The sequence below is a fragment of the Podarcis filfolensis genome (assembly GCF_964270895.1).
Source record: "Podarcis filfolensis genome assembly, chromosome: 8".
NCBI lineage: Eukaryota > Metazoa > Chordata > Lepidosauria > Squamata > Lacertidae > Podarcis > Podarcis filfolensis.
Window position 1 is genome coordinate 56,042,204 of NC_139611.1, and position 21,890 is coordinate 56,064,093.

General features: G+C 51.1%; 1 protein-coding gene across 1 annotated transcript; it reads right to left on the reverse strand.

Moving 5' to 3' along the window:
- Window positions 1–5,113: 5,113 nt before the first annotated feature.
- Window positions 5,114–19,488, reverse strand: ZC3H12A (zinc finger CCCH-type containing 12A). Its single transcript, XM_083625213.1, has 6 exons — window positions 19,283–19,488; window positions 18,032–18,592; window positions 9,315–9,454; window positions 8,140–8,374; window positions 7,513–7,619; window positions 5,114–7,361 (listed from the first exon to the last, which is right to left on the reverse strand). Exons 2-6 carry the CDS (start codon window positions 18,577–18,579, stop codon window positions 6,394–6,396), a joined length of 1,998 nt encoding a protein of 665 aa, XP_083481339.1. The 5' UTR covers window positions 18,580–18,592; window positions 19,283–19,488; the 3' UTR covers window positions 5,114–6,393.
- Between the last annotated feature and the right edge of the window lie 2,402 nt (window positions 19,489–21,890).

The following is a 21,890-nucleotide window of genomic DNA, read 5'->3' on the forward strand; positions in this document are numbered from 1 at the left end:
GTAGCCATCAATAACCTTACGATTTTGTCCAACCCTCTTTTAGAGCCATCCAAGTCCCTGTCCCTGTAGGAGCGAGTTCCAATAGTTTAACTATGCGCTACGTGAAGAAAGACTTTGGGCTTGTCCACACTTCCGCTTGCCCTGTGCCTAGAAAGAACGGGACTCCAAGCAGTTTTCGGCTTGCCCTGTGCTTTCTTTGTCCTGCTGCTCTCCTCTGGAAAAACCCGCCTGCTTCCTTGGGGTCCTTCTATGCAGTAGAAGGAGAGGGGAACCCCCCCCGCCCCCCGCATATCACTGTAGTCCAGAGAATCAAATGATGGGATGGGAACATCCGTTCAAAACTCAACTTATTGCATAAGAAGAGCCTGGGTGCTGCATCAGGCCAGAGGCGCATGTAGCCCAGCATCCTGTTCTCACTACAATCTGTCTCCACCAGTAACTATTTCCCCATCTGCAAAATGGGAACAATGGCACTCTGAGTTGTTTAGAGGTCAACCAAGGTAAGGACTACAAAGCACACTAGCCCTGTATCATAGGAACCCAACTAAGCCGGACAACCTTTGCCTATTTACGATTATGCTTCCTGTTGGGCTTGGAGCTCAGCAGTGCCCAGTCTCTGTCCCCACGGCCAGAGGAAACTCTTTCCTTGTTGATCTATAATCACGGTGGGGTGGGGGGAGTGGGGAGGTAGGGAAGGAGGGGATTCCCCTTCCACATTGGCTCAGACTGGGTGAGGCTGCTCTGTCTTCCTGGTCTCTACAGGGAGCTGTATCTGGAAAGGGAGAGAGAGGTGAGCAGAAGATAAGGCTGCAGATGGAATGAGCTATCGCCCCATGGACAGGTGTGACAGCAGAATTTTTAAATGCTGCAATTCCTCCTCTGTTGCCTTCAATGTGACAACCCTCACACAGTGAAGGGTAGAGCATCTGTCTTGCGTGCAGAAGGTCCCAGGTTCAATCCCTAGGGAGGGCTGGGAATGTCTCCCCCCTGAAGCCCTGTAAAGCAGCTGCCAGTTAGTGTAGACAATACTGAGCTAGATGGACCAATGGTCTGACTTAGTATAAGGCAGCTTCTTAGGGAGCCTGGAAGCCATCAGAGTCACTCATGTCTACTTGGCTGCTGCCCTCCTTGAAGCTCCAGGGAGCAGATCAATGGCTGTCCATACAGCTGGACCTGTGGAGCTGATTGACTGAGTGTGGCATGTATGTATGGAAAGAAAGAAAGAAAGAAAGAAAGAAAGAAAGTATTATTTATATACCACCTTCATCTCCAAAGGATTTCAAGGTGGTGTACCTGGTTCTCCTCACCATTTCATCCTCACAACAACCTTGTGAGTAGATTAGGCTAAGAGATGAGGACTGGCCCCACCCAGTGAGCTTCATAGCCGAGTGGAGATTCGAACTCTGGTCTCCCAGGTCATAGACTGACACCCTATCACACCACACTGGCTCCTAGAGTGGTTAGTGTGTTGGACTAGAACCGGGGAAACCAGGGTTCACATCCCTCCCCCACCCTCAGCCATGAAGCTCTCTGGGTGGCCTGGGGCCAGGCGCTGCCTCTCAGCCTAACCTACCTCACAGGGTTGTTGTGTGCATTATATGAGTGGGGGGGAGAGAACCATGTACACCATCTTGAGCTCCTTGGAGGAAAGGGGTGGTATAAAAGTGCAACCAATAAATTAAACAAATGCATTTCAGAGCGCTTACATAAACTCCGGCTGAAATGGGTGTGGGGTTTTCCCCACAATGGGTAGACCGAGAGAGACCCAAATCGCAGGTACTTGCAAGCCCTGTTCTTCTGCCTTCCCACTGAGCTGCTCCAAGCCAAGAGGCTGAGTGATGAGCTGAGCTCCCTGCCTCACGTCTCCACAGACACAATCTGAAACCAGTCCCAACAAGCCCTGCCCTGCTGCTCACCCACGCAGCAAGAGCAACAGCACAGAGGCTCCAGGAAGTTGCTTCGAAGTCAGGTGATTTCTGGGGCTGGGAAAACCCCTCACAGTGCAACTGGCTGGGTTCAAGGGAAAGTTCAGCACTGCCAAAGGAGAAGGCCCGAGAGTCCTCTGGGAGGGTGGGAGCCACCAGACAGGCCTGAGGGTGGGGTGGGGGGGAGCCAGGAGGAGAGGGAGGCAGCCTTCCCCACCCCTTGTAGTCTCAGGCAGGATCTGCTGATGAAAAGAGCCTTGCTCATTGCCTCTGTACCCACCCAGCCAGCCTAGGCTCAGGGGAGGGGAGCAGGGAGATTCTACATCAGGCGTCAGTAAACTTTGTCAGCAGGGGGCCGGTCCGCTGTCCCTCAGACCTTGTGGGGGGCCGGACTATGTTTTGTGGGGGGAAATGAACGAATTCCTGTGCCCCGCAAATAACCCAGAGATGCATTTTAAATAAAAGGACACATTCTACTCATGTAAAAACACGCTGATTCCCAGACCGTCCGCGGGCCGGATTTAGAAGGCGATTGGGCCAGATCCAGCCCCTGGGCCTTAGTTTGCCTACCCATGTTCTATATCCGTAAAGAGTAGCAGGAATCTTTCCCCTACCCCATCCTGTCCCTACATGGCATGTTAGCTAGTCTTGCATTGCAGAACACCTGCTTAGCCTGCATAAATTTCCAACCTCTGGGATCGCAGGTTTCAGGGCTAGGAAAGTACTCTCTGCAGAGCAGGCTCCCCTAGCCTGGCAGCCTCCAGGTGTTTTGAACCACAACTCCCATCAGTTGTGGTCCTAAGAGCATAAGAGGAGCCTGCTAGATCAGGCCAGTGGCCCATGCGGCCCAGAATCCTGTTCTCACAGTGGCCAACCGGATGCCTGTGGGAAAGCTGGAAGCAGGATTTGAACACAAGAGCCTCTGCTTTCCTCTGGTTTCCAGCAACTGGCAATCCTCTTTTAAAGTGGCCATCACTGCTCCCTGTGGGAGTGAGTTCCATAGTTTAACTGTGAGCTGCAAGATTTTCTTTTGTCTGTCCTTAATCTTCCAGCATTCAGCTTCGGTGGATGTCGATGAGTTATAAGAAGGGGGAAAATGTCTTTATATACTTTCTTCATATCATGCATAATTTTATAAACTTATGTCACCTCCTACTGTGAGAGTAGATGGGCCAATGGTTGGGCTTGAGCTGGTGGTGAAGGAATTAAATGCAGAGTCTTTCGCTCAAATGCATCAGACAGGCAGGCGGGAGTCCTGAAAGCCTCTGGTTGAACCTCTGACAGGCCTTGGGTGGAGGTGTGCTTGCAGTTTTAGTTTAGCTGAAGTTCCTCTGAAGTCACAGGAAAGCCCAGTGCCCGCCCCCCCGAGACTGAACAAAACTGGGCACATCCCATGATGAGGAAAGTCCAACGTTCAAAGCTCAGCTCGGCGTACAGAGCACGAAGCGGAGACACAAACAAGGAAACTCCCACCTCAAGACAGAGAGCAGCTTATTTCCTGCCCCCAAAACCACAGTGTGATTTTTTAATTATGCTTTTACCACTAGTAGCAGCAGAAGCAGCAGCAGCAAAAGTTTTTCGTCGTCTAGGCCGTGGGTCACCAACATGGCACCCATGGGTTCACACAGAGGAGGCCTCAAGAGGCCTTGCCTGGCAACCAGAGTCCCATCCCCAGCACTGAAATTAGGCTTGGAAGCAGGTTCCTATTTCTATTCTTTTTTCAGACTTGTGAGGGGGCACTTGGGGGTCCAGCTGGAGAGGGGAATTAACTCTCCCCTCAGCTGAAAACAACTCTCTGCACTTAGGGCACACCTCACACAGTTTCCCTCTTGGGTTTAAATTATGTTTATTTATGAAGTAAGGAGAGACAGAAAATATTTGTCCGGATAAAACTTGATTAACCAATTCTGCTCTTTGTAGCTGAGCAGGCAGGAGAAGAAGAAGAGGAGTTTGGATTTGATATCCCGCTTTATCACTACCTGAAGGAGTCTCAAAGCGGCTAACAATCTCCTTTCCCTTCCTCCCCCACAACAAACACTCTGTGAGGTGAGTGAGGCTGAGAGACTTCAGAGAAGTGTGACTGGCCCAAGGTCACCCAGCAGCTGCATGTGGAGGAGCGGAGACGCGAACCCGGTTCACCAGATTACGAGTCCACTGCTCTTAACTACTACACCACACTGGCACTGGAGGCACACAAGGAGTCCTGGGCACTCAGAAGTTTAGTGACGAGCCCAACAGAGGCAGGACCCTTCTCACCATGCGCAGCAGAAACTCAGAAAAGTGGCTTTTGGAGAACTTTGAAGCCATTCAGTTGTTATGTCAGAACCTGAGAAGAGCTTGCTAGGTCAGGCCCATGGCCCATCTGGTCCAGCATCCTGTTCTCAGTGGCCAACCAGATGCCTGTGGGAAATCTGCAAGAGCACAAGAGCCCTCTCCTCTCCTACGTTTCCAGCAACTGGTATTCAGAAGCATTGCTGCCTCCAACTGTGGAGGGCAGAGTGTAGCCATCATGGCTAGTAGCCACTGACACTCTTACATGAATTTGCCCATTCCTTTTTTAAAGCCATCCAAGTTGGCAGCCCTCAGTGCCTCCAGTGGGAGTGAGTTCCATGGTTTAAGTTGAAGCAGGAGAGGCAGGGCTCCATTTCATGACTCGAGATCTGCTGCTAGAGTTTGGGGTGGAAATGGAGAGAATGTCTTTCTTAGCATCTTGCAGCAGACACACACACACACACACACACACACACACTGGCCTCACAGGGGCTTTATGGGCCACGCCTGGAATGATACAGGAGTCCAGGATTTCTCAGCCACACCCTTCCCTCTTCCATGACAGAGGAAACAAGCCCTAGGGGCAGCATTGGCGTGTCAGGAGGGGTGCCACAGAAATCGCCTCTCTCCCTCCTGCTTCTACCTGAAGGCACCTTGCTTCAGCAGTAGTGGGTTCCAACCATTGACAGCCAGTGTGGTGTAGTGGTTAGAGTGTTGGACCAGGACCTGGGAGACCGGGGTTCAAATCCCCTCTTGGCAATGAAGCTCACTGGGTAAACGTCCACCAGCCACCGCCTTTCTAGTTCACAGGGTTGCTGTGAGGATAAAATAGGAGGAGAATCACATATGTCACCTTCAGCCCCTTGGGAGGAAAAGTGGGATATACAATTGCAACAAATAAATTAAGGGGACGAGAATGATGTGAACAACCAGGGCCTTTTATTTGTGCATCACAATCAGTTGTTATTGCTTCAGAGAGAGAGAGAGAGAGAAGAAGAAGGAGGAGGAAGAGGAAGAGGAAAAGGAAGAAGAAGAAAGATCACAAGACATTCCAAAGTATTTTTGCTGTTCCATGCACTTTAAAACAGCCCACTCCTAATTATGGGACAGCGACCTCAGAAGGAAGGAAAACCAGCATCATCCAGGAATCCCATCCCATTAAAAACCAAACTCTCACGTAATTTACAAAATGTGCAAAGTTATAAGATTACAAACAATAGTTAAAAAGCATTTTGCTTACTAACATGAAACACCACTGTTAAGTGATGTATCATAATATAACCAGGCATACGGGGTTTTCTGGGTCCAGGTGGCTCTTGCAGCACACGGTGCTAGCCTGGCTGACCCATCCCTTTGGCACGTGGGAGAAGGAAGGAGCAGGTCACAGCACCCCCACCCCCCCAGAAAAACCCACTCATGGGGCAGGGGGGTCTTGTGCTCTGCTCTCTCCCTTCTGCCAGCCGCCACCTGGGATGGCTTCAGCGTCAACCACTAGAAGGACCACACGGAAGAATACATAACGTATACAGAGGGATACAATATGCATCAACAGATCAACTGCTCCTGGCCTGCAAGTGAATCACACACTTTATTTTTAAAAAAATATATAAGCAGGAACCAGGAGCAATTGCTATATATTCATTACCGAAAGTATCTATAACCGTTAATATCGGACTTGCCAGTCACCAAGACTGAGCCGCTAGAGGAGTAGCGAGGACTGAACTCTCCACCCCATATCGAGAGATGCCTCCTCCTACAGTTCTGGAGGTCAGGGGAGTGTGGGTGCCCTTTGAAAGCTGGGAGAAGGCAGGAGGGCAGTCAGAGCACAGGCAGTGCTCTCACGGCTTCCAGTTGTCAGAAGTTTTTTGTTTAATCACAGCAAAGTTATGGGAGAGGCTGTTATCCCCTTTTGCCAACTTCACCCTTGCCCGGATGTGCCATTGCTCTTATGTGAAGAACAAGCCTTGCCTCTGAACAAATGCTTGAAGGGGAGGGAAAGGTTGTCCCTCCTCATCCTAATTGCTCACTGCTCCGTTCAGGCCTCAAAGCTTCAGCTGGTGTTTGGGAAGGACCTTCCCAGGGGAATTGCAGAATTATAAAAGTTGGAAGGGACTCTATGGGTCATCTAGTCCAACCCCCTGCAATACCAGAAGAGGACTTCCTCCCTCCAGGGCTGAACCACTGCTTTCCCTCCACCTCACACCCCAGGGTTTTGGGACTTGTAAGTGAGGATTTCGGCGGCGAGCTGCTGGGGGTCGAGAAGCTGCGGGAAGCGGCTCATGACCGCGTCCACCAGGTGAGGGTGGAAGATCCCGCACAGGCGGGTGTGCACGTTGGCCCGCTCCTTGGCAAAGTGGTCTGTTGCGGCCCACTGGCAGGAGGCCTTGTCGTAGGGCAGCTGGTGGCCCCTCAGCCCCTCCCTGGGGGCCGTTGGCTGGTAGGGCTCGGACCAGTACTTGGGCCCCAGAGAAGCCCTTGAGTCAGCAGGCAGGCTGTACCCAGGCAGGGAGGGAGGGAGGGCCCTGGCAGAGGAGGAAGGCACCTCTGGGTTGTAGGGCAAGAAGCCAGCGCCTGAGCCCGCAACGGACTTGTGGTAGCCCTGGGGCTGGTAGCAGTTGTAGCTATTTGACTCAGGGCCCAGAGGGTGTGGGTAGGTGGGCCTCTGCCCCCTGCAGTGGTGGGGGTGAGAGCTGTGGCTGCCCGGGGGGCTGGGCCACATCTCGGACAGCTGGCTCTCCAGGGAGCCGATGCCAGAGTCAAACTGCTCCTGAGACACGTAAGAGAGGGAGTCCATGTGGGGAGAGGCAGGCGGTGGCGGCTGGTACCACTCTGCAGGTCGGTAGGTGCCACCGCCGCTGCTCTTATGAGGGGCCCCTTTGAGCAGGAGGTGTGTGGGGCCTTCCCCGTGCTTGGCTTTGTGGGTGGAGCTTTTCTTGTCCACGGAAGCCTTCTGAAAGGGGGTCTTCTCACTCTCGGGGGGCAGAGAGCCCAAGGCTTCCACCTGGGAGGGTCGCCGGCTCCCCCTCTCCTCCTTGGACGTTGGCACGCCCCTGGTCGGGGAGAGCCTGGCGTTGGCGCGGAGCTCGTCGGCCACGGAGCGCTGCAGCTGGTTGAGGCGCTCCGGGTGGTAGAACTTGCACTTGACGCCGTAGGTGCATTTCTTCCCTGGAAAGGGAAGGGAAAGGGGGTTGAATGTGGAGCAGAAGTACCGCAGGAAAAATGGAAAACCCTCCTGGCCCAGAAAGAGAAAGAAAGAAAGGGAGAGAGTTTGGTGCCAGGGGTGGGTGAATGGAGAGTGGAAAAAAACCAGCCTTACCGTAAGGGCACTGCTGCTTCTTGTGCTCAGGAACCACCGGCTTCTTCCTCAGAAAGTTGTCCAGGCTGGGTCCATGACGCCCAAGGGGATCATCGGGAAGCATGAACCTGGAGGCAGGCAGCACACACCTTGGTCAAGAGCAGTCGTTCCCAGAGGCCATGATTCTCCCCCTCCCACCACAGCCAGCGACAGATAGAAAACCCAAATGGCCCCTGAAAAGAAAAAAAGGGTTGTAGTTCCAACTTCTTTGGGGAGGTGTTTCCCCTGCCCCCCCCCCCGGGCTTGTGCCCAGGAGTAATCACTGAGAAAGCCCAGCTCCTTGCCATGCCCACCCAAACCTTTTGCACGGATGGGGCAGTGTATTTTGGTTCTGCTGTCCCTGGAGATGAATAGGGCACTGGGGTCCTACTCCTGGCCACCACCACACCTTCTGACCCAATTCTCCACTGACCAAGTCTAGCTTCCAAGGCCCCACCAGGCATGCTGCTGTCCTCGCCCCAAATAAAGCTTATCTTGGCAGCCATGTCAGCTGGACACTCCCAAGAGTTCCTCATCTCTTCTCTCCCATTCTGTGTCCAGCCACATTCTCCCCCCAGTCCAATTTCCTTGAGCACTCAAGGGACCTACTTGTCATTGACGAACGAGTACATCAGCAGACGCTTCTCGATGAACTTCTTCCACTCGGGCCGCTCCGCCTGCAGGTCTCGGTAGACGTCGTTGGAGACCACGATGCCGTCCGACTCGTAGGCCAGCTTCACGATGAAGCGGTCGTCGTAGCAGACCACCCGCTTGCCCCCCACGCGCCGGGAAGGCGTGAAGACAAGGATCCTCTTCTCCTCAAGCTCGCGGAGGATGTGCTGGTCTGCAACAGGACACACCAAGGTCACCCTCTGCCCAAGACAGCTCTTGGAAGGGCCAGGCATTTGCGGAACAATTCGTGAGCAAACCAAGCTGGCAGGAGGCTGGGGGAGGCCAACTCTCTAGAGCAGGAACCTGAGAGACGCAGCCTGACCTAGGTAACACTGCTTGGTGCTCACACTCCCAAGCAGTTTTGTTCCATCCCTACCCAAATTAGAGCTTTCCCTCTTTCTCTCTCTCACTCAGATGCCACATCACACCCTACAGATTTGTCTGATTTGAACCCTTCTCTTGGGACATGCAATGCGGGTGTGTGTGGAGGGAACCCAAATTAAAGCAAGTCTTAGAGATGAAATGTCCAGAGTCACGAACCTTTAACGTAGGAACATATGGTGAGCCTGCTGGATCAGGCCAATGGCCTATCTAGCCTGGCATCCTGTTCTCACAGTGGCCAACCAGAAGCCCCAACGGGGAGCTCACAAGAAGGACTGGAGCACAAGAGCCCTCACAGGAGGTTGGGAGAACAAGTTCCATAGTTTAACAATGTTCTGTGTGAAAGACTTTCTTTTCTTTTACCCTTCCTGAATCTTTGCCATTGTCGTAGCAAGGAAAGCTGATAGCGCTTCGGGAAAATGTTCAGAGTGGGATTCTGGAGTGTTTCTGGAGGGGAGTTCTGACCTTGGTGCATCTCGACAACCTTCTGGTCAGGTAGAGGCAATTCAGGGCAACCCAAGAGGCAACCGGGGTGACTATTTGGATGGGACAGCCAAGCCTCACCTGACATTTCAAAGTATGTGGGGTGGAGGGTGGGCAAGGCAGAGGAGTCAGCCATGATCTATCCCATCCAGTGCATTCAGTCACCAGCTCAAAGTCAAATGAAAACAGACACTCCCCTTGCTATCAGTCTCAACCTACTTAACTGTGTCCATGTGCTCAACGCATACCTGTGATTGGGACGTCAGGCCTCGGCTGCTCCTTCCTCCAGGATGGCACAAAGACAGTGATGTCTGTGTGTCCTCGGTCAAGGAACCACTTCACCGCCAGAAAGATGCCCTGGCAGGAGAAGACATCTTTGTCCCCGTGGCTGCAAAGATACAAAGATTCACAGGGTCAGTGCTCAGGTTCCCACATGACCTGTGTGTCACGAAGGCAGAGGAAACCTCAGTGGAGATCCACTGGGCGAGCTCTGTGCCCTGCTGTTATTTGAAGCCAAGGAGATGCTGAACACCCATGACCTTCCCCCTGCTGCCCCTGCTGGGGTGGGGGGAATCACAAGAAAAGTCTACTGGATCAGGCTAATGGCCCAAGTAGTGCAGGATCCTCTTCTCGCACTGGCCAACCAGATACCCATCATGGGAAACTTGGAAGCAGGATTCAAGCATGAGAGCACCGTCCTCTCCTGTGGTTTGTAGCAGCTGGTATTCAGAAGCATTGCTGCCCTCTTGACTGCGGGGGCAGAACATAGCTATCCTGACTAGCAGCCATTAACAGTCCGCTTTTTGGAGTGGAAGAGGTCTGTTAAAGCACTTTTGCCTCCAGGCTGGACATTGCTAGCCCTGGATCTCATCCTCAGTGTGCCCTTCACTGCCTGCTCTGCCTTTTCGCCACTTGCACCAGCCTCCCCCCCCCACCTCCCTTTTGTTCTCTTCCTGCTCAAATTAGCTCTCTGGAATCGGTCTCCGGGTTAATGTACAACATCATCGCTGATAAGTTGAGGTATGCAGTGGATACGGATTGAGCTCCTGCAGGAACTAGTCTGGGTAACACAGGGCAGACTTTTCTCGCCAACTAAGTACCTTTTCCAAGAGGAAGTGGAAAGGGGGAGTTGGGAGAGGAATCTGTCCTTCCCAATGCCAATCTTTCCAGTTGGGGGCTCAAGGACATGCACATCGACACAGTGCAAAGTTTTCTAACCCCACCTAAGGCAAGGAAAGCAGCTTTGAATGCCAGGAGTGCTCAATCCCTCCCAGACTAGTACACGGTGGTCTCCCCTTCGGCATGCACAGAGCACAGCCTCTTCCCTGTGGAGTCACTGCATCTGGCAAACCTCTTCCCCGCCCACAACTCTGACATGGAGGGGGCAGAACTTCCAGATCCCAGCCTCTCCCACAAGAAGCAGCCAGGTCAGATGCTCCTCTCTGGCCAACAGTCCAGCACCACCAGCTTACATTCCCTGGGCAGTTTCATCAGAGGGTGAAATCCACTTCCTGTCCAAGGCCTTTGTGCAATTAGCACGTGCGCCAAGCAGGAAGGAAAAAAAGGACCCAGCAGCAGTGAAGCTGAGAAATGCTCCCCCATAATGCAAGTAATATTTGCACAGGCTGAATATGCTAATTCCTTCTGGCAGAAAGAAATGTTCCCATAGCTTTTTGATCACCCACGGCCCAAAAGATTTAAATTAGGGGCCAGGTGGGGATGATCATAGAATCACAGGTTTGGAAGGGACCCCAAGGGTCATCTTGTCCGACCCCTTGCAACGTAGAAATAATCACAGCTAAACAAATCCTTGACAGAATTCCTGATGGGAAGAAAATATGACTTTCTATTAAGAGAGTGTCTTAAACTTTCATGGGGCGCTGATGTCTTTCCCAGAGCTTCCTGTTATGATCATGGTTTCTAGAAGCTGGCCTTTCCAAAGCAAGAGAGAAACAGGAGAAACCTCAGGAAGCCACACCTGCCCTGGGTGCCCCTGGTGGTTCCAAGGTCTCCGTAGCCACAGGGCAGGCAGAATGCTCTCTTGGCTTCAGGGCCCCTTTTCCAAAAGGGCTCAAGGAAGGACCGGCAGCGCTTGTTTATCAGCTGGCTTCCTTCCTGCAGGTTCTCTGGGGAGTTCGCGAAATAGAGCTTCAGACACAATGATGTAGTGATAGAATGCAATGTAATATCTGTAACAATTTCTAAGCCTGAAGGGCCCCAAAGCCTGGGAGAATGACGTCTGGCAACAAAAAGACCCCCTCCAAATGCCAGGTAGGTCTCTTTGGGTAAAGTGTTTTACAGCCAAGGGGCCACAACTGAAAAGCTCCCTCAGAGCATCAGAAGAGGTCCTTAGCACTGAAATCAAGGCCTGCCCAATGAACAGGTGGATCCTATTTCTACAGCTAGGTAAAGCCCATCAGCCCTTGGAAGGAGCCCAACTAATCCAAACACCAACCCCATATCATGCAAGCGGTCAATGGAGATAATTGCTTTCAAAAAACCCAGTTCATTTCCTTCCCTTTCTTGCCATGCAATGACGATTCTGCTTGCAGAGAGACCAGCGCCTGCCTGTGACCAAGTCACCTGTCCCCTTATCTCAGAAAATTTATTTATTTATTGTGTTTATATCCTCATTTGTAGGATGCTCTCCCCAGGGAGGTTCGGCTGGTTCATTACACACCTTTAGGCACCGGGCAAAAATGTTGCTCTTTAACCAGGCCTTTGGTTGATTGACATCCAATGCCCTTTTAAAATGTGTGTGTGTGTGGGGGGGTTATTGGGTTGTTTTTGTTTTTATTTCTATAATGTATTTCGTGTTTTTATTTGTGATTTTATGTTGTAGCTGCCCTGAAACATGTGGGTATAGGGTGGTATATAAATTTAATAAATAATAAAATAAATAATAATAATAACATACTTTTTTCTCCAAGGAGCTCAAGGTGACATGTACATTGTCCTCCCCCTCCTCACTTAATCCCCACAACAACTCTCTGAGGTAGGTGAGGCTGAGAGGCAGTGACTGGCCCAAGGCCACCTGGTGAGCTTCATGGCTGAGTGGGGATTCAAACTCTGGTCTCCCAAGTCCTAGTCCAACACACTAACCACTATACCACACTGTAACACACTACACACCACAGTGGTGTGATTACTCAGCCATGCTTCTGAATTGGGTGCCTAGCCCATCTTCACTATATGATGCTCACATCTCTGTTATTCCCAAGCCCATTAAAGACCACATTAGCTGTGCATATTATAGGCCAATCTCCTTAATGAATGTAGATGCCAAGGTATTAACAGAAATCCTTGCTAACAGATTTTAGGCTGTTTGTATAGCTAGATCAGGCGGACTTTATTTGCCAAAGGCAGGGATCAGATGATTTAAGCTGGTAGCGAATCTTTGTTTCTTTAAAAAAAAAAAAGAACTGATGGGCTGCAACTATTTTTCCTGATGCTGGAAAAGTGTTTGATAAAATACATTGGTAGTTTATTTCTGTAACTTTGAAAAAAAATGTGCGTTTCCACAAGAATTTATGAATTGGGAGTAGAATCTTACACCTCTCTCTCCCCAGGTGGACTCGACAAACGGAATTCATCTGAGTGAGTTTGGTATAGAGAGGGCTACAAGGCAGGGCTAATCTATTTCACCCGTTATATTCATGATTAGTGCCATTAGGGTGTGCAATTTGCCAGAACAGGGAAGACACTCCTGGTTTGGTGCATGAAAAAACTGGAATTTAAAGCAGCTATGTATGCAGATGACTGATTATTACAGTATTTATTCTTAGCAGACTCCAATAGTCTATATAAACTAATAAAATCTATTAATTTTTGCCTAATTTCTGCTTATACAATTAATTATTTAAAATCCAAATTCATGCCACTATTAAGTTATCTGGTTTATGTGACTAACTGGCAATTTTGTTGGTACCCAGAGGTAACATATTTCAGTATTTTGGATCCTAGAGATATTTCTCAATTAATTAAACTGAATTTAAACAGACTGATGACAGAGATATCTCTTGATTTGGAAAGATGGGCTTAGACTTAGTATTTGGGATAAAGTTAATACACTTGAATTGAATATTTTGCCACAGATAATTCATGTGCTCTGTAGTATTCCTTTAGATATTCCCCAAGTGTATTCACACAGGTTTAATGTGGCATTTTGGGAAGTTTATTTGAGGGGGACCTCTCAACTTCATTCTCACTTAAAAAGATGAAGCTGTCAATATTGGAAGGAGTTAATTTTCCACATCCTACTTTACATCATAAGACAAACCTTTTAGCTTATGCAAATGGTTGGCAAATCTCTTTCTGCAAATACCACGCCCCCCTCCACAAGGGTAGTTTTGGAGATGACCTACTTGGCACCCCTGTATGGATAGATGATGCTTGGATATGGAGCTATAAAGCTTGGACTGTGCCTGTAAAACACAGAGGAAAGGTAAGTGTGGATAATCCCTCAGTGCAAGGTGCTCTAATGCAGGCATAGGCAAAATCGGCCCTCCAGATGTTTTGGGACTACAACTCTCGTGATCCCTAGCTAACAGGACCAGTTGTCAGGGATGATGGGAACTGTAGTCCCAAAACATCTGGACGGCCGAGTTTGCCTATGCCTGCTCTAATGGTAGAGGAGGAAAAGCAACATTAAGAACATAAGAAGAGCCTGGTGGACCAGGCCAATGTTCTATCTAGTCCAGCATCCTGTTCTCACAATGGCCAAACAGGTGCCCCAAAGGGAAACCTGCAAGCAGGATTCAAGCACAAGAGCACTTTCCCTTCCTGCAGTGTCCAGCAACTGGGATTCAGAAGCAGTGCAGAGTCCAGCTGTGGCCTCAGCCATCACGGCGAGGAGCCATCAAAAGCCCTCTCTCTCCATGAATTTGTCTAATCCTCTTTCAAAACCATCCAGTTGGATATCATCCTAGAGCGAATGTTTTGAATAATTTCTTTTATGTAACTGACAGACGGAAAGTAGAAAGTCCTTTTAATTCTTTCTCCTTCTCTTTCTCTTTGGTGCCCTCTGCTCTGGGCCATTATTGGGGTCTAAGGATTACACACACATGAAGGTGGTGGCTGGCTGGTAGAAGAACCATGAGTGAGAGGCAGGGAAGGGAAGATCTCCCAGGGTGAGAGGCAGGGGGTATAAAGGAAAGCTCCCAGGTGGGAGCTGGGAAGGTCTACCACTTTCTGTGAGCAACAAGAGCTGCCTTTGAGAGAGGACTCTGCATTATCTTTTCTCTTCCTCTGTTATTGTTTTTAGTTAGATTAGGTTTCTAAAATATCATTGTATTATGAAATAGCTTTAACAAAATCTTATAAAAATATCCATCCATCTATCTAATCAGGAGAAATGTCAACTTTCCAGGGGCTCCCTCTCACCTCCTCCAAACCTTTGGCACTAAACCTTCCTGAAAGTTGACAGTAGAGAGAAAGAGAGAGTCAATATTAAAATACGAAATAGTATTGTGGGAAGCAAATCCCACAAGTCAAAACTGAAACTTTATTGAGGATCTAAGAGCAACTAACCACCAAACCCTCTTCTCCTTATTGCAGCTGCTGGAGAAAATTTGCATGCTGTTTCCTAGAAGCCTCGTGTGGAACGGCTTGTGAAGGAGCCCAGCAGACTCATCTGATGTGGCAACAACTGTGAAAAATTCCCTTAGAAGGAAGTGGAGGCCAGTTCTCCTCCACTCACCCCTCTGAGATTTGCATATAGTTGCCTTGAGTATTATCCAGGGGAGGGTGAATCAAGAACGAACACAGCAGTTCGTCATTCCACTCTGAACAGGAAGCTGGCTCTGAAACTGCCCTGCTCTTCCTGGGTCCTGGTGGCTGCTTGTTTATATAAAAATAGCAAGGCAAAAAACAAACAAACCTTAGAAACAAAACAAATTAACAGCACACTTGTGTAGAACTTGAATCCCCCTCCACCCTGCTCCTTTAGGAGGGTCTGATGGACAGGAGGCAGCCAATAAAAAACCCTGAAACCTTAATTGTGATCAAGGAGCAAATGAGGGTAGCAACAGCTGTTTGCCCATTTCCACCATAAAAAAAGAAAACAGGCCCTTGCTGGATCAGGCCAGTGGCCAATCTGGTCCAGCATCCTGTTCTCACAGCAGCCGACCAGATGTTCTAATGGGGAACCAGCAAGCAGGACCCGAGTGCAAGAACCATCTCCCCTCCTGTGGTTTCCAGCAACTGGGATTCAGAACCATGGCTGCCTCTAACTGTGGAGGCAGAGCACAGCCATCATGGCTAGTAGCCCTCTCCTCCAGGAATTTGTCTAATTCTCTTTTAAAGCCATCTGGGTTGGTGGCCATCACTTTCTCCTGAAGGAGCGAGTTCCACAGTTTAACTATGCCAAATTCCTAACACCGCCAGTGCCTTGGGGCAAAGGGGACAGGAGGTATCTGAACACTACAGTAAGGATGCTGTGCAGCTGCCTATTGGGGTGTGTGTGTGGGGTGGCGGACACACTATGATCCCAGAATGAATTAAGATGCCATTCTCACCTCCACTACCCTGATCAATGTTAGAATGTCTAACAGGCTCTCAACCTCACCAGGCCAGGTGAGGAAAAGCTCTCTCCCTTTGAAGGGCTGCAGGGATGTCCCCATTCTAGCAGCTAACTCTTAAATCAGCACTGTTTTCCTGGGGGACTTCTCCAAATTCAGAGAACATCCAACATGGACTGTGTACAGTCATACCTCAGGTTGAAGTAGCTTCAGGTTGAGCGTTTTCAGGTTGCGCTCCGCGGTGACCCGGAAGTAACGGAGCGTGTTACTTCCGGGTTTCCCCATTCGCGCATGTGCAGACGCTCAAAATGATGTCACGTGCATGTGCGGAAGTGGTGAATCACGACCCGTGCAGATGCGGGTTGGGTTCGCTTCAGGATGCGAAAAGGGCTCCGGAACGGATCCTGTTCGCATCCAGAGGTACCACTGTATATTCTCTGCTACAAGGGTACTCCAGAATCAATCACACAGAATTTGGCATTCCAGAATCATGGCTTTCAAAACCAAAGAGCACCAGCTCATAAGTAATCGAGAAAAAGGTTTTCTCCCATTGGCAGGAACATGAGAGTTTGCCACCGCTTAACTTCTTAAATGACTGGCAAGTGCTTAAATCTGTCAACAAGCTACAGCCAGTAACTTGGGAGTTGCTCCCCCAAATTCCACAGTTGAGCGGGGGCACTTTGGGTATCAAGTAAAGGGAATACACTCAGCTTATAGTTTACTCAAAAAGGCACTCCCCACATTATTCTCATTCTGTTTTTCCTGGCCACAGGCAGACTCCAGGAAGGAGTGCTGGCGCAAATAAAGATTTTAGGATTCTTTTGCTCAGGGTACCTTCAAGAGAGGGGCTACATCCAGGCCCTCTCTGCAGTGGCCCTGAGGTGTTTCTGGGAAGGGGCAGGTACATTTTGGGTCCTGGAAACTTATGAATCAGCACAATGGGTAGTTTTGAGGCAAGTGTTTTATGCTCTCTTAATAACTGGTAGGTTGTAGGCGGGGTGGGTGGGTTAAAACAAGCAAACTAGCAAGGACAAATCTGCCCCAAGACATGCCCAGAACTCCTGCAGGGGGAAACTGGCCTTCCAACCCACAGTTGCTGCCTCTTCCACCTGAGAAGCACCCCCCTCCGCCTGCTGCACCCCTTTGAAATCAAATCAAATCAAATCAAATCAAATCACAGCTCTTAGATGAGCAACAACCACAAGAGAGAAGTGATCACTATAGAGCAGGGAACCTGCTTGGTCAGATGCCTCCTTACAAGCACAATTCCATCATAGAAATCCAGAAATCAGTGTTCTAACTTGTCTGTGAAAGCATGAACAAGCAACCTGTATGCTGCCACCACCTCTTTTAACCCTGGAGTAAAATTAACTTGCCAGGCAGATTCCTGGGCTTGAAACTTAATGTTAAAAAAAGTTAGGTAACTCTCCTCTCAGTGGAAGGGTTGCTGTTTCAGGAGGCTGACATCTTTGCCATCAGTTCCTCTCCACTCCCCACCTGCAGCTGCTTCCGCCCCATCCCTCAGGAGCAGAGACCCCTGGATTGTATCACCCACTGTCAGGCGACAAGATATGATACAATAACCACGCACCACACCACAACACACCAGATCCCCATTGTAATTTTTGCCTGGATTTTATTGTCAAACTGGGGAGACCGCCTCAGCTGACAAGCAGGATATAAATATAAGACCACCATATCTACACAGGGCAGGATCTTGCCCTCTGGACAAAACAGGACACACAAACACAGGCCTTTCCCTCACAGCAAGGCAGAGGATCCTGCCCACAGTGAGAGGAACTAAAACATACAAACTTGTAGCACTAGGCCCTCCCCTTGCTTAAGGAGGTGGACGTGTTGGTTCTCAAGCGGCTTATTTCTTGCAAAACAGCAGAGCATGGCTTGCCAGCTGTGCAACACGGGTCCTGAGCAATCTCCCTCGCGCCCGAGGCCTTTCATATGGCTGGAAGAGGAGCAGGTCAGAACCTCTGCCCCGTCCCACCAGTTCCAAGCGCCACAATAACAACTCTTGCCCCATCACTGCACAGAAGATCCTCTTCATGGTCAGAAGGAGAGAAGGCCTGCCCCCTTTCCTCAGGCACAGGAAGGAACTTGACAGCATGAAAATACCCAACAACCACCCTGCTTTTCAGAGCCATGTGACATCAAGCTCTGTCAGCGCCCCACGAGCCAGTCATGAAACCACTACAGAGGGAAAGTACACAGAGATGGAGAGGATAGGCAAAGAACTAGGCCGCTCCCTAGAATATTGACACCTGGGCTTAAAAAGAACAGCCAGGTTGGGCATTTAAGGTGTCACTCTCTGCTTATAGGGCTGGAAGGGACCCAAAGGGCCATCTAGTCCAACCCCGTGCAAGGCAGGCGCCACAGTCCCAGCAAGCACCTCCCATGTGGGAGGGAACGAGCCACCACAGACAAGGCCCTACCTCATGGCCACGTTGCTCCCGTCAATGACGATGGGGCGCAAGTTCTCTCCGTCCTTTCCCTCCAGAGGTGTGGCCCGGGTGGGGCTCTGGTTTGCTGCAGCCCCTCGTGGGACCAGCGGTGCCTCGGGGGTGTCCTGGGGCGCCTCAGCAGGGTCCCTCTCCCCCGTGGCCATCCCATGCTTGACCAGCTCCCCGAGGACCGTGTTGGTGTCAGCGTTCAGGCCGTGCTTGTGGAGGACAGCCAGGATCTGCTCCGAGGAGTAGCCCAGCTTGCGGAAGAAGTCCACCTTCATCTGCATTTCGGTGGTGTCCTGCTCCAAGGAGCTCCACGACTCCAGGTCTGCGTCAGACTCCTCTGGGCTTGGGCCCTTCAGGCTCAGGTAGCCACTCTCCTGCATGGAGCTCCCCTCAGGCTCCTCCTGCCCACTGCCACCAAGGCACTTAGCTAAGGGCAGAGGCTCAGGCCAGTGGGCAAAGCCACCCTGAGGGGCGGTGGAAAGGCCGCCTAAGTTCATCCTTTTCTCCTCTGGGCAGAATCTGTTCCTCATTCACATGCCAGAGCTGCAAAGGAAAAGAGAGCAGCTGTTACAGCCAGACTTCAGGAGGGAGTCGGAGGTCCAGGCTGGAGCACTCCTGACTGCTTAGCCACAACTCAAGCGTGGGGTACAGGAGGCTCCATGGGACAGAAACAGGCAGCAGAGCCCCACTAAAGAATCTCGCCCACTTCCCAGTCATGTGCTTTCCCTAACCTCGATCCAGGAGGCACCTCCAGCCAGGGCTGCCCCACCTGGACCCAGGAACTCGCCACTTCCGCCCCGCCTCGGTGACTCTACAAGGAGGACTGAGCGGAGTGTGTGTGGGGGGGGAAGTCGCCCCCGATCGCTCCTCGCCCCCAACGGAGACGCGCGGGGGGCAGAGTTCAACTCCTGCTCCCCCGAAGGAAGCCGAGGGCGCGGCCTCGCTCCCCACCCCCTCCGCTGTCACCTGCTGGCGCTCGTGACCTTGACGCAGCCCCGGCCAGACCAGCCGCCGCGGTGATGGGCGCGGGGCAGGAAGCGCCCCGTTTCCACCACCGTGGGGGCGAGGCAGCGACCGGGGCGCCGCTCCAGGACACCCTTTTAAAGCTGGATCGCCCCTCCAGGACACCCTGGATTTAAGTTGGATTGTCCGCCCCCCCCCCGCAAAACAAAACAAAAGCCAGGCCGGGGGTGGAGGGCGCCGCCTCCGCGCCCGGCCAAGCGGGCTCCCTACCCGGCGCTTCGCCCCCGCCGCCGCTTCTTCCCCTCCTTCTCGCTCTCCAGCTCGGCGGGGCCCGCGCGCTCCTCCATGGGGCCGATGCGGGGCCGGCCGTGGCTGGTGTTTTATAGGGCGCCGGGCTGGTGGCAGCCGAGAGGCGAGGCGAGGCGGGGAGGAGCCGGCTGCCGCTTCCTGAACCGCCCTCCTCCCCGGTCCGCCCCGACCCCCCGGCTCCGCCTCCAGCTCTGACGACGCGCAGCGAGGACGCGCGGGGGACCCATGGCCGCCTGGCAGCGCCGCGGGGAGTTGCCACTTTCGCGGGCGCGACTCGAGCTGGTTTCCCGCGGCGGCCGCAGCTGCTGGCTCTGTCGAGAGCGTAGCCCACCTCGCCGGGTTGTTGTGCGGAGGGAGAGGGCCTAGTACGCCTGCCTGAGCCTCAGTGGTCATTGCTTAGGTTGTAAAATTATACACCACTTGATAGTGAAAGCAAAACAAAATCTCCAGGCTGTTTACCACGAGAACAAAACAAGATTATCAGTAAATGCAACTCTTTAAAATGTTGCTTTTCGTATATAAATCCCATAACAACTTGGGACCAGTTTGCCTGCGAGATCACCTTGCCCCACATGTGCCCACTCAACTGCTTCGTTCTGATGCTGTTAAAGATGCCCCATAATTCCTGTTCCACATTTGTAAGAAATCAATATTTTAGTGTGATGGCAGGCACCTACACTTAGGAACTCCCTGCCTGTTGAAAGCAGCATAATTATCACACACTTTATACACTTGCCTGTAAACTAAAAAGGCCCAAATGCTGTAGCTTCTCCACAGGGGAATTGTTCCAACCCCTCCAGACTATACAGTTGTGCTTGTTTTGCTGGTGTTGCATGTGCAATACATAGCATTTCAGAGAAAGCAACCTTGGGCGTCCTAACTACATCATCATAACCACCTGATTGCATGTATCTTTGCCCAGCTGACCAAAGAGAAGGCAGCATGGCATAGTGATTAGAGTACTGGACTGGGACTTGGGAAAGACCAGAGTTTGAATCCCTATTCTGCCATGAATACCACTGGGCCAGTCACTCTCAGCCTAACCTACCTCGCAGGGTTGTTATGGGGATTAAACAAGGAGGGGGAGAAGCACTTTGAACTCCTTGGAGGATAAGTGGGATAGAAAGGCAACAAGTTAGTAATACCCACCCGCCCTCCTGCCAGAAAGGAGAGTGAAATGGGGGCAGGGTGGGGAGGGGGAAAGATGTAGACCCATATGTGCCCCTCCAGCTTCTCCCCAACCTTGTCCAGACCTCCTACTTCTGCCCTTGGGGGAGGCAGAAGTGAGGAAGTCTAGGGCAGGGAGCTTCTAAGACTGGCCTGAGAATATTTCGTAGCATTTGTTTATTTCAGATTATAAATTGCCTTGGGTGCCGCGGTAGAGAGGCAGAATATAAATGCAACAAACAAACTTCACAGAAAAGCTTCTGCCACTCCAGTGTGTGAGACAGGCAAAGGAGGGGAAGCTAATAGAGCCCACACTACACCCAGTGTGGTGTAGTGGTTAGAGTGTTGGACTAGGACCTAGGAGACTAGAGTTCGAATCCCCACTAAACCATGAAGCTTACTAGGTGACCTCGGGGCCAGTCGCTGCCTCTCAGCCTAACGTACCTCACAGGGTTGCTGTTGGGATTAAATGAGGAGGGGAATTTCCTTGAGTTCCTTGGAGGAAAGGTGAGATATAAATGTAATAAATAAGTAAGTACAGTAGACATAAAAATGCAAGAGATATATCCCACTTATGTTACAATCCTGAATGTGTTCTGTTGGACTTTCCTGCCAGTCCCTCCTTGGTACATGTGGGTTTGTGATTGCAGCCCCCACGCAAAGAGTTAGACCCTTTCATATGCAGCCACCCCTTCCACTGGTCTTCTGCCCCCAAACACAGATGCTCCGCCTCTCTCTCTGTGAAGCCCTTTCTGCATGCGCTTAATTTCAGGAGGCAGAGATTCTCCACGGTATTAATACTGATGCAGAGAAGCACAAGCTTGGACTCCTTCGAGTGGAATTGATTTTGCTAGGCAGATGTGATTAAATTTGTACGAATCACAGCGTGAGTTCAGCAAGAGTACAGGCGGGAGAGGCAGGCATAAGTTCGATGCTTTGCCCCAGGAGTTTAGCTGGAAGCATTTGCTTAGGAATGAAGGGCTGCAGACAGAGATTTGGGGAGGTGGGGCGGGGGAAATGAGGAAGAAAGAGAACCATTCCGTACTTTAACTTATGCATTTCGGGTGGATATTTAACTACAACACAACACATGAAGCCAGATGACCAGGTGGTGCAATGGAAACAATGGAAGCTGCTCTAGGGAACCAGACCCTCAATCTAGCTTGCTCACTTTTGGCTACCCTAAGTGGTAGCAGCTCTCCTGGGTTTCAGGCAGGGATCTCTCCCAGCCCTACCCAGAGATTAGAACGTAAGAACATAAGAGCAGCCTGCTGGATCAGGCCCATTGCCCATCTAGTCCAACATCCTGTTCTCACCGTGGCTAACTGGATGCCCCAATGGGAAGCCCACAAGCAGGATTTGAGCACACGAGCCCTCTCCCCTCCAGCTGGCATTCAGAAGC

What these genes read in the sequence shown, in the direction of transcription:
- ZC3H12A (XM_083625213.1), bottom strand. Translation starts at nt 18,579, where the DNA reads ATGAGGAACAGATTCTGCCCAGAGGAGAAAAGGATGAACTTAGGCGGC. An exon ending in GGGAGCAACGTGGCCATGAG is followed by an intron (nt 9,455 to 18,031) that starts GTAGGGCCTTGT and finishes GTATCTTTGCAG; the next exon opens with CCACGGGGACAAAGATGTCT. An exon ending in GAAGCAGCAGTGCCCTTACG is followed by an intron (nt 7,362 to 7,512) that starts GTAAGGCTGGTT and finishes TTCCCTTTCCAG; the next exon opens with GGAAGAAATGCACCTACGGC.